Source organism: Rhinoraja longicauda, chromosome 1 (genome assembly GCF_053455715.1).
Source record: "Rhinoraja longicauda isolate Sanriku21f chromosome 1, sRhiLon1.1, whole genome shotgun sequence".
NCBI lineage: Eukaryota > Metazoa > Chordata > Chondrichthyes > Rajiformes > Arhynchobatidae > Rhinoraja > Rhinoraja longicauda.
The window spans coordinates 80,462,924-80,479,808 of NC_135953.1; the positions used below are offsets into that span (position 1 = coordinate 80,462,924).

A 16,885-nucleotide genomic window follows, 5' to 3' on the forward strand; every position below is an offset into this window, starting at 1 on the left:
AACAGGATCCTCAACCATACTCTTTGAAGTTCCCTCCCAAAAACCTTTTATCTGCACACAAACATATTCCTCATTTTTAATGGCTTCAGCTGCTCACTGACCCTCAAGCGGACAACATATTTTTCCCTGATCTGAGCAAATATTCAGGTTTTAGTGTTATATTTTGAAAAAACAACCACATTATTGGTATTGGTTTATTATCATCAAGTGCACAGAGACAAAGTGAAAAGATTTTTGTTTACATGCCCTTCAATTATCAGAGACAATACTCTACATGAATACAATTAAGCTAAACACAAGTACAACAGGTGGAGCAAAGAGAAGAATATGCAGAATATAGTTCAAGAGAAGAGAGTCAAGTGCCCCAAAATAGAATAATGAAATGCTTACTTATAGCATCAGCACCATAAGCTGTCTTTTGTAAACACAGTACCCAATAGATAACATAATAAGCTACAAAATACATTTTTCAGCATTTTTGGCATTATAGTCCAATGTCCACAATGTCAGTTGGACGATTGGGACTTTCCCCTAGCCTATGGGGTTACTACATTACTACAAGTTGATGTGCCTTTTGTATTATATTAGAATTCAGTGAATATATTATCTTTGCCTTTTTTAATAATTTCAGTTCCACGATCTGAAGAAATATTCCATTGGTGGCACTTCTTGGTGTCTTCTATCCATTGCAATGAAATGTTTCCCCTGACCATTCCTTAATGCTGAGCTTTACTTGGCATTCTGAATACGAGTCAGATAAGGTGTGTGTTTACAACCTGATGTTCACAGAGTAGCATTTTCTAGAAATATCCCTGGATCAAGTCAAGATTGGGAGTGGAAACCATGACAGGCATCTGCTCATTTATCAGCATTGTAGAATGCAATATTTCTACTGCTATCCAAATTAAAGTCCAACACTTCATCGTAGACCAGTGATTGAACCTGGGAACTTCTCAGTTTCTATAAATCCTTACTTTGTCTTGCATTGGACACACGAGCCATTCAGAGACTCAAATTGGACTGTGAATTGTCATCTCACCAATGCTGTTACACCAATAATAGATCCAGTTTAGTAAACAGCAGCATTATTTAATCTGGCCATCCCTGGGGTATGAGTGAGTTCCTTTCTTAGAGCAGAGGAATCTTGGAGTACAAATACATAGTTTCCTGAAAGTGGGGTCACAGATAGATAAGGTGGTCAAGAAAGCTTTTGGCACATTGACCTTCAGTCAGGGTATTGGGTATAGAAGTTGGGACAGTTGTGCAAGATTATGTTACAGTTGTGCAAGATTTTGGTGAAGCCACACTTGGAGTACTGTGTTCAGTTTTAGTCACATTACTATATAAAGGATGTTAAGCTGGAAAGAGCTCAGAGATTTACAAGGATGTTGCCAAGACTTGAGGGGCTGAGCTGTAGGGAGAGGTTGGGCAGGCTTGGGCTTTATTTCTTGGAGGACAGGAGGCTGATGAGTGATCTTACAGAGGTGTATAGAATCATGAGGGCAATAGGTATGGTGAATTTACAGAGTCCTTTACCCAGTGTGGGAGAAGCACAAACAAGATGACATAGGTTTGAGGAGGGAGAGGCAAGATTTAGTACAAACCAGAGGGGCAACTTTTGCACTCAGAGGATGGTGGGTATGTGGAATGAGCTGCCAGAAGAGGTAGTTGTGGCAGATGCTATAACAGCATTTTAAAAACACTTGGACAGGTACATGGATAGGAAAGGTTTAGAAGGATATGGGCGAAACGTGAGCAAATAGGACTAGCGTAGATGAGGCATATTGGTTGGCATGGACAGTTGGGCCAAAGGGCCTGTTTCCATGCTGTTTGACTCTTTCACTCAAAGTCGGATGTTCATAACTCATGGAGGGCCTGTAATCTGTAGCTGTAATTCTTGAGAGGTCTTAACAGGGTGGATAAGAAGTTGTTCATTGCGGAGAACCCAAAACTGGGGGTCACTGTCTAAAAATAAGGGGTTATCCACTTTAGAATGAGTAGATGTGAATGTTTTCCTCTGAGGCTCAAGAGTCAGGAATGTGGAGCTGAATTGTGATCAGATCAGCCCTGGTCTTATTAAATGCCACAGCAGGTTGGTGTGGGTGCATGTGCTCCGAACTCCCGTGTTCTTCGGTAAATAAAGAGGGACAATTATACAAATTTGTTTTCTGATCTTGAAAGGTAATAAAGTGACTCATTAAATGGCAAAGGGGGTAGCAAAGAGGAAAATCAGCAGTGAATATCATCCTTGTAAAAATAATTGAAGACATTTTGATTGATAATCAAAAACCTTTAAGTGTTGGAAATCTGAAATAAAATTTTGATTTTAGAATGCTAAGTTGAGAAAGAAGAGCAATTCGCCCGGTGAAGGAATCTCCATGAAAAGATCATGCCCTCATCTGCTCCTTCATCTCCACCCACCACCTCCCCTCACACAACACTTTTCCAAGCACCACAGTACTTGTAATAGCTGTTCTTTTACCTCGTTCTAACCCGTCTCCACACCCCCAACCTATCCAGCATACTAAACGATTCTTCCAGGTGAAGCAGCAATTCAATTGCTTTGCTTCCAGTTTATGGTATTGCATAATGTGATCTCCTCTACGATGGAGAAACTAAACACAGATTGACAAGATAGACACAAAAAGCTGGTGTATCTCAGCGGGTCAGGCAGCATCTCTGGAGAAAAGGAATAGGTGACTTTTCGGGTTGAGACCCTTCCTCAGATTGACTTACCCTTTGTAGAGTACCTGTAGCCCGTCATTTTCGTTGTCCAGCCCTTTCCCCACTGTGACTTATCTAGCTGTGTCCTTCTTCACTGTTCCAACAAGGCCCAAGGTAACCTTGAGGAATAACATCTCACATCCTCTCTGGGCACATTGCAATTCAACAACTTCAGTTAACTTGCTTTCTCAGTTTGTCAGTCTTTCTCAAGGTGTTGGCCAACCCAGGCGACTATTTGTGTGCTAGCCACAGAAGCAGATCACCAAACTCATATTACAATTGCTTCACACTCTTAAATACACTGTAAATGGATCGTTGTAATCATATATTATCTTTCTGCTGACTGGTTAGCACGCAACAAAAGCTTTTCACTGTACCTCAGTACACATGACAATAAACTGAACTGAACTGTAACAGGATTGGTCAACTGTGATCTGGAATATTTCTTTTCTCTGTACAGACACTGCCCGATTTGCTGGCCAGTTCCAACAATCTTTTCATTTCAGGTTCAGTAATAGCTCCAACCTGTATTTCACAGCCTTTCATGTCTCTTTCTTTGTTTTCACTCTCTCTCACTCACACAAATGCTCACTGCCTTCAGTAATGAGAAAATTCCGTAAACATTAGAATTACATCAGCAACCTTGGTCTCCTCCTATCAAGGTATTTCCTTTGTTCCATCCATCTATGCCTCACCCTCTCTAAAACTTAATGCTCACACTTTCGCAGTTCTAATGAACGGTTTTCATCTGAAAAAATTAACTATACCTCCCTTTCCACAGATAATGCTCAGTGTTTCCAGAATGTTCTGGTTTTATTTCAAGAAGAACCTATGTAGATACACAGAAATTTATTTGGACTCTGTTATGACGCTGTTTAGGATCCGGTGTATATTTTCTTTGCTGTGCTGTGTTCAAGGCAACGATTTATGTAACCTGCCCCAAAGTACACTCATTGTCCACTCTTTCGGCATGATCTGCTGCCTCGACTTTAACCCCCACTGCATTGGACCCAGACCATTATCCAGATAATTTTTTAAATGGTTAATCAACATTGAAGTCAACTCCCCCATTACTCATAATGGGGGAGTCCAGTGGAATTTCGTTCTGCAAAAATAAATACCAAAGCTTAACCTTATCTTATTCATCGTCGTAAACTAAAGGTGAACCTAAAATGTAACCTTAAGGTGTTTAAATATTGACTCAGCCATATTTAAACAAAAAAGCATTTATTAGATGGTAGGGTTACTAGTTAACTCAATCCTAATACAGATTTTGCTAGATATGTAAATTGATATCACACTCCTCCCCCCTACTCTACCTGCCTGAAGAAAGGTCCAGACCAGAAGCGTTGTCTCTTAACTCCCACCATAGATGCTGCCTGACCTTGAGCACTCTGTCTTTTTTGCATTATATTTAAACACATAATCATCATATATTTTTAATACTCATTTTAGGATTTTGAAAACCGACTTCAAAAGGCAGATAATCAATTGGCAGCATCAGATGAGAAACTACGAAAGATGGAAGATGAAGTTCAGCTTTTGAGGGAGAGATTGTTAGAAAAGGAAGCTGAAATACTGCATAAAACAGGTAGGGTGACTTTGTCCACCACCTGTCGAGAAGAAGGCTGTGTGAGCAGATTGCAAGAACAAGATATTAAATCCATTTTGTTTTGTCCACTGAAAGACCCTCTTTTAGCCATCAGCTCCCACATTGAATTGCTGCCTGTGATGCTTCACCGTATCCCCATATTATTTGGTTGAATGGAAAAAATGTGTGAAAAATAGTATATGTTTTCTATAAGACTTACCCTGAGGGATCAATATGGAAACTTGGATGTGTCCTTGAAGAGGCTCTTTGGCCCACTACATCCAGGCTGATCATCGATCACCTGTACACTACTTCTATGTCCGACACATTAGGGGCAATTTACAGAAGCCAATTAAACTACAAACTTGCACATCTTGGAATGTGGGAGGTAACCAGAGCACCCAAAGAAAACTAACATGGTCACAGGGAGAATGTACAAACTCAGCACAGATAGCACCTGTCACCAGGATCTCTACCGCTGTGCCACTCTTTAATAAAAATCACAGGGACTTTTTTTAAACTTATAAAATGGTAACCTGCCTGTCACTTAAATTCTCTCACGTGATGTACTCCCCATGTTATTGCTAGTTATCTTTGAAGGTTGCAAATCACAAACTCTTAATCTAATTTTTGGCAGTAAGTAATCAAAATACAAAGTGCGTGTTGATGATACATGCAAAACATGGCGGACTAAAGATCCATGGGCGGGGGGGAATTGTGACAGGAAGTGCCTGCTGCAGTTACCCAGTGGGTAGCTCATCAACAGGACATGGGTGCCGACACTGAAACAGGCATAAAAAGATTACGATACTTGATTTACACACAAAACCACAAGCGCAGCTGGGTCCAAATTTCTAGACATATATGTCCTGACTTAAGGTTGACGTACAGTTTTAAGCTTCCTGGTTGGGTGCAGGATTCCCCATATCATCATTCTGATACCATTTTTTATGCTTTACCTTTTACCGTTTTTCCGTTTACCATTTACATGCTTTCATCCCCTGTCTATATATATTGTATTGTATTGCACTGTCTAATTGTATTGTACTGTATCGTATTATACTGCCCCTGTCTATGTTTGGCATTTGTATCGCACTATGGTCCCCGAAGCATTCTGTTTCGTCCCATGCATTCCATGATCTGTAAGGAGTGGAATGACAAATAATCTAAATAAATAAATAAATAAATAGACAGACGGGCAGATAAATAACTAAATAGATAAACAGGTTAATTAATTAATTAATCAATTAATGTACGGGTAAATAAATAGATAAATAAATAAATAAATAATAAATAGATAGACAGACAGATAAATAAATAAATGATAAATAAATAGATAAATAAATAAGTAAATAGATAGATAAATAGATATATAAATAGATAAACAGATAAATAAATGGACGAATAAACAAATAAATAAATAAATGGATGAATAAATAAATAAATACATAGATAAATAGATAGATGAATAGATAAATAGATAAATAAATGAACAAATGGATAAATAAATAAATAGATAGATAAATAGGTAAATAAATAGATAGATAAATAAATAAACAGATAAATAAATAAATGAATAGATAAATAAATAAATAAATAAATAAATAGACAGATAGATAAATAAATAAATAGATAAATAAACAGATAAATAAACAAATAAATAAATAGATGAATAAATAAATAAAATGAAATTTTCCTAGGATCTCATGAGAGAGAATTGAGTCAAGGTCTAACCACCCTGTTTGAATGGCAAAGCTTACAAGAGTGGGATTTTAATTTTTTTATCCCTGACCTGAGGTGGCTGCAGAATTCATTGCTTCAGGCTCAAATTCCTGAGATGAGTTGTGTGAAAATAAATATTAAAGTTTGCCAAATCCATTTCTACAAATTGTTCAGCCAAGTGAAACAAATCCACATTTGTCATTGGGCAGTAATCATTTCGGACAGATATCCCTTAATCTAATTTGTGAATTCCACTCAGTTTTAAATAGTGTGACTATCATAGCTGTGCAGAAATAGTTAAGGAATTTGACAAACACAAGAAAACATGTGCAAGAGCAGGCCACCAGTTCCTACCCTGCCATTCAGCATGAGCATGACTGTTCTACATTGGCCTCAACTCTTCTCTGGCTTTAATACTTCAAATGATGTAGCCTCCACCACCTTCTGGACAGAGATTCATCACCTTCTGTGAAAAATAATTTCTTTACATCTCTGTTTTAATGACCAGCTCCTAATCTTGAAACTTTGTTTGCTCGTTTGAGACCTTTCTCCAGTAAAAAGGCTTCTCAATATCTACCAAGTCCATAACTCCCTGAAAGTTGCAACATAAGAAGATAGAGTGGTAAAAAAACGCATATGGTATGCTTGCTTTCATAGGTTGGGGCATTGAGTATAAGAGTCAGGAAGACATAGTGATCAGGACTTCGGTTAGGCCACATTTTGAATATTGCATGCAGGGAGATAAGGCTGTTGGTCTGAAGAAGGGTTGCGACCCGAAACATCACCTATTCCTTTCCTCTAGAGATGCTGCCTGACCAATTGAGGTACTCCAGCACTTTGTGTCTATTCAGGCAGGTAAAAGTTGGTCTTGGCATTATGTTCAGCACAAACATTATGGGCCAAGGGGCCTTTTCTTGTGCTGTAATGTTCTATATTCTCAGGGAGTTATGGACTTGGACCCAATGATCCCTCTACACATGAAGGCCGCCATTTAATATATATTTTCCCCTCCCAAAGTGCAGCACCTCACACTTGTTCATATTAAACTCCATCTGCCAATATCTTCAACATTGCTAGCATTCACACATTCCGCCACTTGTGGGCATTCACTGCAATACAGTAAAACCGGGTTTGAGTGTGGGCTCTGCATGTGTTGAGGCTGTTTCAGCAGCTTGTTGCCAGGGAGGTGGAATGGTAGCAGAGATGCCAAAAAGAGATTGTATGTGAGTTCTGCTGACGATTCGTGGTTGGACATTGAGGGGGCAGTCTGCAGAAGATGGTGGACAGGCTTGCACAACAAACTCTTTGGTGCATATGCCTATAAATATGAAACAACAAGGAGTGTGGATGATACTGGCTTCAACCTTGCACATGTCAGGGCAGGGGCTGGAGCCTACCTTTACAGCATGGAGACAGCAGGGAACACCATTTTAAAAGCTGTGGACCCACCCTACTACAGTATCTGAGAGGCAACATCTCTGCTTCCATCACATCACCTGAGCTTTGCCCATGTTAGTGGGAGCTCAGCTGTCTGCACACCAGTATCCAAGCAGGCCTTGTCTACTGACATCTTCATTTGCCTAATCTGTATATTGACGGCATGTTCACACCCACACACACACACACACACACTACTGCCATCCCAGGTATGATGGGCAGTGCAAGATGTGCCCATTTCCTTCATCCACGACAAAAATCAAAACAAAATAAACTGCAGAAGGTGGAAATCTGAAATAAAGGCAGGAAATGATGGAAATGCTGGACAGGTCAGGCAACTCTGCGGAAAGGGAAACAGAGTTAACATTTGAAGAGCTTTTGTCAGAATTACAACATCCATAAACAGCCAAGGAAATGCCCGCGAGGTCTGGATGGAATTGGTCGCTGTTAATAACTATATGTTTGGTGTAGAGCTTTAATTGAACATTTGATGATCTGCATTAAGTGCACTGAAGCCATTGTTAAACTAATTCTGCGTTTGACCCAGGCATGGGGGTTCATACACTGACAATTACGATATAATTGCCCTGGTGGTTGCTTTGCTCTCAGGTGTTGGCCATTTGTGTACATTATTGCCAAGGAGTTGATGTATTCTGAATTAGATTCTTAAAGCTGAGGTAATGCATTTATAAAAACACTGCCACAATTGTGAAATGTCAAGGATTTGAGTGGAGACAGTTCATTGCATTGACAGATTACTGGATTGTACGGCCCATTGTTTCTCCAGCTGTCACTCATTGATCATACAGTCAGCATTATCACCATTATATCACACACTGAGCAATGTAATTGTGTGCGTATTAATTTGAGCGTGTTTCTTTTACATAAATGATAGGGCTCCTGTGGTTTCCTGTGGGAGGTAAATTGCTATCAATATTTGTTAAGTATAGAGTTGTTATTACAGAAGTCTGAGATGAAGACCTGCATGAATGGACAGGATTCTGTTGCTCCAGTCTGCTTCAATAGAATGTCGGCATGAGGATAAATCTGTAGTCTTTAACTCTCCAGACATCGATGGCCAAGGTTTTAGATGCTGCCCCATCACTGTTAATAGCTTCAGATTATTATTCATTTGTGTTTTTGCAACATTACACTCTTGTGTATATTTTCTTCACTCAAAAGTGCAAGCATAAACGTACACTCCACTCAGTTACATGCAAAAGAAAGACATCTCATGGCTTTATTTGATTGTGCTATTCTGAGACAGATATGCTATTAGTTTCCTTGCTGGCATTGCCTGTGTCACATCATTTCTACATTCCCATCATTCTACTAACAAGGTGGGAAATGTAGCAAAGATTGGAACCCCTGCACTGTTACTAATCAAAGTCGGCTGTTGTACAGAGTTGGATCCATGATTATGGTGCTAATCCTATTTAGTGGTGACAATGTAGAAAACATTTAAGTGGCACAAGACGCTGCCAATACTAGAACCTGGAGCATAAAAGGGAGAGCTGCTAGAGGAACTCAGCAGGTTAGGAAGCATCTGTGGAGGGGAATAGACTGTCTACATTTCAAGTCGAGACCCTAAATAAGGATTGAGAATATATTTATTTCTATATTTCTGAACTACGATTTGGGGGCTTATATGGCTTGCGAAAAATGGTACACATCTTTTTTTATTTTTGGAGTCAGAGGAAGTGAAATTCAGATGAGCAAAACTCAAAAACATTCATGCTAAGACATCTCAAAAGCCACTGCAAAGACAATAGGATGTGAAATGCCATTGCATAATAACAATCACAACTGTAACACAAAATATATTCAGAAGCGTTGGGAGAATCAGTTCCTCCACCACCTCTCCTTTCCCCCCATTCCTAACCTCCCCCTCCCCTCCCCCCTTCCCATCAGCTACTCGGGGAACACCTGAGAAGCAGAAGAAGGCAAGAGAATTCGGCAGAAATGGAGGACCTGACCCGCACAGTGGCATTTCTTTAAGAAGCTACTTCAGGGAAAATTTATTTGAGTATGATTTTATTAACCCTATTCACTATTAACTCAGAACCTGGTCTCCCCCTACTTAACACGTATTCGGCAACATTACAAAAATAATAATTCACAACAAAGTAGAGATTCCAAGCAAATTTTTTAATTAAATCACAGCATCGTTGACAAGTCTCCTGTGATCCTTTGTGCCTACAGCTGTCCCGGTGCTCTTGCAGAGTTGTACCTTGAGGGGCTGCAGCCTGGATCTGGGAGATGCTGACTGTCAGTGGAGGAGAGAGCAAATGTCTTTATAGGGGGGCCTTGAGCAGCACTGAGGACTTCACCATCTTGTCATGAGTATCAATGGTCTGTGATGTCAGGCTGAAAGGCAACAACGAGGTCACAGGCAGAGTTGCAAAGTCGAGCTGTCATCATGAGAGAGAAAGACATAGGTTGGTGGTCCACTGCACTTCCTCAGCGATCCTGGATTTTCTTTTGGAGAACAGATTCCTGGACAGCTGTGAAAGCCCACAAGCCCTCAACGCTGCATCCACTGCTAGCTTACAACCCAACAGTATAAATATTGATTTCTCTAATTTCAAGTAACCCTTGCATTCCCTCTCTCTCCATCCTTCCCCACCCTAGTCATCCTGCCAGTTTCACTGTTTGCATCCTTACGTTATCACCACCTCCACAGCCAACAATGGGCCATTGTGGGCTCCTTGGCCATTGGTGCTAGCTCTGATTTGTTCTGTACCTTTTCATACCTCTAGTTTCCCTCTCCCCTAACTGTTGGTCTGAAGATGGATCTCGACCCTAATCGTCACCTATTCTGTTTCTCCAGAGATGCTGCCTGACCTGCTGAGTGCAGGCAAAGAATTTCACTGCGACTTGTCACATGTGACAATAAAGTATTCAATTCAATTCAATTCAGTTACTCTGTGGATAGCAGGTCATATCTTTCAGTCTCAGTTTGCACCAACTATTCACGGTGCTTACCTGGAGACAGCACTATTAAAAGTAAAATTAAATTGTCTGCTGCCAAACACGTCCACAGTTTTCCCCTCCAGTGAGCTGTGACTTGATTTATCCATTCCCCTCCTGTCTGTGGTAAATATCACACACATGCAGATCCCACTGTAACCCATCCTCCCAATTACAGGCAGTGTCAATTTGGAGCTGTTGATTGCAAGGATGTTTCAACCTGTGCTGTGTTTGGTTAATGTGCTGTTCATGATTATAAATAGTAGTGTATGTGTGTGTTTGTTTCTGATTGTGAGCAGGCACACACATGCGCACGCATGTGTGTGTATGTGCATGTATGTGCATGTGTGCGTGTGTGAGCATGTGTGTGCGTGTGTATGTGTGAGCATGTGTGTGTATGTGTGTGTGCACGCAGACTGTGAGATGTGCGTACGAAGATGCAGTTGTATTTGGACGCTGCGGGAGTATCCTGATTGACAAAGCTTGCTTTACCTGATGGCTGTGTGGTGTTTTGAGCATTGCAGGAGGCTGGTGTAATTTAGCTTTTTGAAGAAGCATTCTCTGATCTTGACTACTCACCTGAGCTCATTAACTCTCCAGCGAGGGCTCCGGTACAGTGTCTGAAAATACTGTTGCACCATTCTGCACTGTATCCCGGGTCAACATAGGTTGTGTGACACCTCTTCAGGCCACAAAGGACCTCAATTTAAGAAGGTGCAAGTTGACTGGAAGCAAAATATAACCTTTACTTCACAGTGACCTAGATTCAATCTTAACATTTGGGTGCCCCTTGTATGGAGTTTACATGTTCTCCCTATGGCTTTGTGATTACGCTCTCAATGCCTCTGGTCCTTTATCGCAAAGAGTTGTAGGTTGGTAGGTTAATTGTCACAATAAATTAAATGTAAAAAGTAAAAAAGATTAATTTTAAGAAACCTCTCCTCCTCTAAATTTTTCTATTGCTTATTTTCACTGTATTTCCTCAGAACTCTTTCCTGATGATTTTTATTTTGTATCGTTTCCCAGGTGTTGAATCAATCTTAACAATTACTTACCTTATTTTTTACTTAAATCTCAGTACAAGGGTTGTCAAATTAATCTTAAACAATAGTGCATGCGCATGTTATCATGACTGCCCTTACTGAATTTATGACCTAGTAAATAGGTTTAGATTATTTGCAGATGCAGCATGGAAACAGACCCTTCAGCTCAGCAAGTCCACACTGACCATTGATCACCTATTCACACTTGGTCTATGTTATCCCACTTTCTCACTCCCTACACACTAGGAACAATGTACAGAGGCCAAGTGTGTAGGTTAGTGAAATAATCTGGAGGACGTTAGTGAGAATACGAGAATTTAAAAATAGGATTAATGTAGTTTTAGTTTATACTAGACTGAGGTGGACCCATTGGGTCCAAATCTCTCCTGCGGGCCTCTCCTGGGGCAACCCTCCCCCAACTAACGATCGTGCGGGCCAATTGTGCGGGCCCAGCAACCTTCTCCAACTGATGAAGCCCTTTGCCGGGCAGGGAGTGTCCCCTGAGGCCGTGGGTGGGTGAGGGGGGATAGGGAAGGGGAGAAGGAGCCACTCACCTCGGCCCCGTGCCGCCAGCGCTGTAGCCAGAGCGAGCCGTAGACCCAAAGCCTCTCCTGCAGCACGGCGGCGATCATCGGCGACGGCCATCTTGTTGGACCCACTGCATATATTGTATATATAAAATATGAGAGTTTTAGTAATATATCTAGATAGATATGAGAGTTGATGGTCAGCAGGGATTCAATGAGCCCAAGGGCCTTTTTCCATGCTGTGTGTCTCTATGTCTCAAAGCAGGCTAACTTTGAATCGAACAAGCCACCCCTGCTGCAGTAGTCAACCAAAGAGCAGTGTCATTAATGGCGGTCGCTCCAATCATGCCAAGCCATGAAGTTGGCAGTCTTCTTCCATTCCACTACACAAACCTACGTTCTTCACACACTCAAATCTCTATCCCATTTTAGAAGGCAACAAACGATGCTTCCACAGAAAAAGAAGAAAGAGGGGGAAAGTCCAGTTGGGGTACAGGAGAGAGAGGAGTGGAAAAATGTGTTTATCAAATCCCCCCTAATCTTTATCCACTCATTACTTGTTCTTACATGGACCACCCCCACCACCCCGCCCCCTTGCTACAATCAGCCTGATGAAGGGTCCCAATCAGAAACATCGCCTGGATGCTACCAGACCTGCTGAGTTACTCCTGCACTGTGTCTTATTTTGTAAACCCGCATCTGCAGTTCCTTGTTTCTACATGTAGCTTCCACCAACCTGAAAAGTAGAAGAAAATCAGTAAGCCAGTGTGACTAGTAACTTTTGAGTAACTCGTGAGAATTCTTTCTTGCTGTTTACTCCTCTATAGATTTATTGATCATTTCACTTGTACTACTGTTTATTTTGCTCGTGCCTAGATGAGAACAAGGATCTGTCCAAGTCCAAGCTCAGTGCTTTGGCTGAGTTGGATGACTTAAAGAGTCACGTGTTGGAGCTGCAGCAACAGATGTCAGTCTGGGACAAGCAGCATCAGGGAAATAAAGATGTTGAGGCTGAACACAGTCAGCAGCTAACACAGGTATGAGTCAGATCAACAAGACTCATTTACACAAAATAAATTAAGGTAATGAGATTATCACCAAAGATTTTCTGCATGCATGCATGTACAAACTTGTTCATAACTCTCATGTCTCCCAGCAATTGGACAACAACCTAATTTACCTTATTCGCAGTGCCATATTACGAGGCTAATAGTGAGATACTGTGAGTATCTTTATTGTTAAAACAAGAGTTTATGAAAGTAAATAATCATAAACTTGTTAATGTGTCATTTTCTTTAAATAACTTTATTTTTCTATTCACTTGTTATTTTCTCTACTTTCCTTCAGAACTCTTATCCTAATAATTATTATTTTATGTAGAACTGAAGAAGGATTTCAACCCAAAAGGTCACCTATCCACGTTCTCTGGAGATGCTGCCTGAATTGTTGTGTTACTCCAGCACTTTGTGGGGGGTTTTTTAACATTATTATTTTATTTAATTTTCCAGCTGTGATTCAATCTTGACAATTATTTACCTTATTCCATACTTAAATTGTAGTACACTGGTTGTCAAATTAATCTTGAAGTGTGATAGGGAATGGCCATATGGAATTCGCAACACATGAGTGCAGCTGCAGGGCCTCTTGCCATTTTTGGGGACACATTCTTGGTGTCAGCTTTCTATTCGTTGGCTAAAACTGAGACTGTCTGACTCCAGCTGGTACCAAGGATTTGTTTCCATAAAAAGCAACAGGTCCCTGCAGATAAATTCAGTGTGTTCTGAATTCCAAGTAGACATTCACTATCACAACGGGACCAGCTAGAGAGCATGGAGATTACAGTAGCTGGCAGATCACAGCAGAGAACTTAATTATGGAGTTGTCTGAGGTCCTGAAGTGATATTCGGAGTGATTTGTCATGTTTACCAAGGTACGGTAAAAAGCTTTTGATGCATGCTAACCAGTCAGTAGAAAGACAATGCATGATTACAATCGAGCCATTCACAGTGTACAGGATACATGATAAAGGGAGTAAGGTGTAGTGCAAGATAAAGTCCAGTCAAGTCCAATCAAAGATGGTTCAAGGATCTCCAGGGAGGTAAAGAGTAGCTCAGGACTGCTCTCTAGTTGATGGTAGGATGGTTCAGTTGCATGATAACAGCTGTAGTGGGTGGCAGAGGTGGGGACAAGCATGGAGAAAATGAGACGGCTAATGCACATCAATAGCAGGGAGGATAATAGATTCTTGGGGTGGTGGGAAGGGTTGATGAAGCAGAGGTTATGTCTCACTTGGCGGTCTGAAGGGCAGCATCCCTGCTCTTCCTGGTCTCCGCCAGTGATGGTCCTTGCTCCCCGCCCTTCCCCTTTGGCTGCCAGATTTCAAGAGGTTAATGTTAAGACTGCAAAAGTGAGGAAGTAGCAGAGGACTGTACAGTGACACATCGGTAGAGTTGCTGCCTTACAGCACCAGCACCTTAAAGCACCAGAGACCCGGTATCGACCCTGACTATCTGTACGTTTGTCTGTACGGTTTGTACATTCTCCTGGGTGCTCCGGTTTCCTCCGCCATTCCAAAGCCGGGCAAGTTTGTAGATGATTGGCTTCTGTAAACTGTCCCTAGTGTGTAGAACTAGAACTAGTGTAAGGGTGATCATTGGTTGGCGTAGACCCGGTGGGCCGAAGGGCCTGTTTCCATGCTGTATATCTAAAGTAAACTAAATTAAGACTGCATCCCCTTAAAACATTTAAATCTATTCACTTCTCGACCCCTCCCATTAATATCTCAAGAAGGTAGGTGTGAGGCAGGTTGGATCCAGATTAGAGCATCGAGTGGTCCAGCCGGAACAGGCCCTTTGGCCCACAGTGTCTGTGCTGACATGATGCCGCCAAGATAAACTAACCTCATCTGGCTGCATGTGATCCATATCCCTCCATTCCCTGCCCTGGAAAACCTTGAATTTAATTTAAAATTCTCACATGATTCATTGGCCAGGGTGGGGGGGGGGGGGGGGGGGGTGAGGTTATAATGACTCTGTAAATTTCTCCTACGGAATGGATTTTACTGGCAGTCAATGGGAAATAATTGTAACTGTGTTTTCAAAGCAGGCGAAGACCTCGCAGTTCACCACCAAGACCACCATTCCCACTGCCCCTCTCCTGCAATTAAACCCAACCAGGTGTTCTGAAAATTATTGCTCTATTTTTAAATGTTACACTCCCAACTCCTCCTCTCCACTCAAAATGGTGTCACCTTTTCATATTCCTTTACACATGCCATTCCCTGCTGAGCTCCAAGCTTCTGGCTGGCAATCGTCCAAAATATCCTCATAAATATCTTGCTTTTACGCATCAAGTACATGTTTCTCTTTGTGCTGCCAGCTGCCAAAAGCTAAACACAGCCACCAAGGTGCTTGTTAACACTTCTATAATTAATCTACTATATTTGTTGTGAAGCATCACATCAAAAAATGACTTGTCTTATGTCAGGGGTCTCAGAAAGTGTTTGATAGCTTCACCAGCCAGTAAATGCCTGTAGTATGCAGAGAAGGAACCAAGCATTGGGAATCTGAAGAAACTAAAAGAACTGCAGATGCTGATATACACAAAGTGCTGGAGTAACTCAGCGGGTCAGGCGGAATCTCTGGTGAAAAAGGATGGGTGACATTTTGGGTCGGGACCCTTCTTCAAACTGTAGAAGGGTCCCGACCTGAAATGTTACCCATCCTTTTACTCCAGAGATGCTGCCTGACCCGCTGAATGACTCCTCCCATTTGTGTCTATCTTTGCGAATCTGGAGTACTGGCCTGCTTTAGGCTACAGGCCCTGCTACGATGTAAATCAGGTTCCCATGACCGCAAACACTCTTACACTCTGTCACTATTCATACCCCGATCAACTCTATGACTAATGGAATGTAGGAGTCTCAGCAAAGGTATCTGAACTTATAGTGATCCTGGAGGAATCCTTCCTCATGTCGGGTCTTCCAATGGCATTGTCTGAAAATCTGGGGGTCTTTGTTTGGCCTCTCTCTTTGGGCAGCAAAGGGGAATCGTTTTCTCAGCTATTGGTGTTGGAGACTCCGGGTAGATGATTGCTTTGCAGTACCCTGTTTCTGTTGCTTGTTATCCAATGACACTGTTTGAACCTTGAATATTTTTGCTCTACATCGAGCGCACTACTTCATTGCCGGGTGTGATGGCTGTGTCTTCAGAGCCTGGGGACTCCATGGGTCTAGTTAAAGCAGAAGATAAAGGGAGAGACGCAGATGGGAACAGTCAGCAATGCCCACGAGGGAGGAGGTGTTTACTTCAGCTTTTTCCAAGGGCTATGTGCTACATATTTGAATGCAGGAGGTGTGCTTACCTCTCCAGAGCTGAAGTTTTTGCTGTCAGTTGTCAGAGCTGATGAATTATGCTTGTTTTTGTTTATTTTTATATTTATGACTTACAGCCTGTTACAAAAATTATTGACATTCATTGAAAATGTAATGTTAGTTACAGTTTTGTCATGTCGGTGATGTTTTGTCAACAGATGGTGAATAATCTAGTTCACAATCAATCGTCTCATTGAAAGACGATTTGGCAGGCGAAATGATCTACACATTCTTGGTGTATTTGTGTTTCTCATTGTGGTTGGGACACAGAATAGTTTCATACATAAATTAATTATCATCAACTCATCTCAATACAGGACAAAATTGTCTTTCTAAAAAAAAAGAGACTTGTTTGTATACTGCGAAGGTAAATGCAAGAATAATTACAAACTGCAGGTAATGATCATGCTATGCACAGTGTCACATAACCCCGTGATCAAAAATTACATGATCAAACATCCAGGAGTTGGCAGTTCAGCTTCCAGTATAAACAAAGATA

At 41.3% G+C, this 16,885-nt stretch overlaps 1 protein-coding gene across 4 annotated transcripts in view; it reads left to right on the forward strand.

Moving 5' to 3' along the window:
* Positions 1–16,885, forward strand: part of LOC144599678 (protein FAM184A-like) — a 187,570-nt gene that overhangs the window by 122,437 nt on the left and 48,248 nt on the right. For 3 of the 4 annotated variants that reach the window (XM_078410867.1, XM_078410885.1, XM_078410876.1), the window contains exons 3-4: positions 4,180–4,315; positions 12,891–13,051. The exons of the other annotated variant lie outside the window; for it this stretch is intronic. In XM_078410867.1, the coding sequence (XP_078266993.1) occupies positions 4,180–4,315; positions 12,891–13,051 (297 nt within the window). The remainder of the gene's footprint in view (positions 1–4,179; positions 4,316–12,890; positions 13,052–16,885) is intronic. 4 annotated transcript variants of the gene reach the window in all.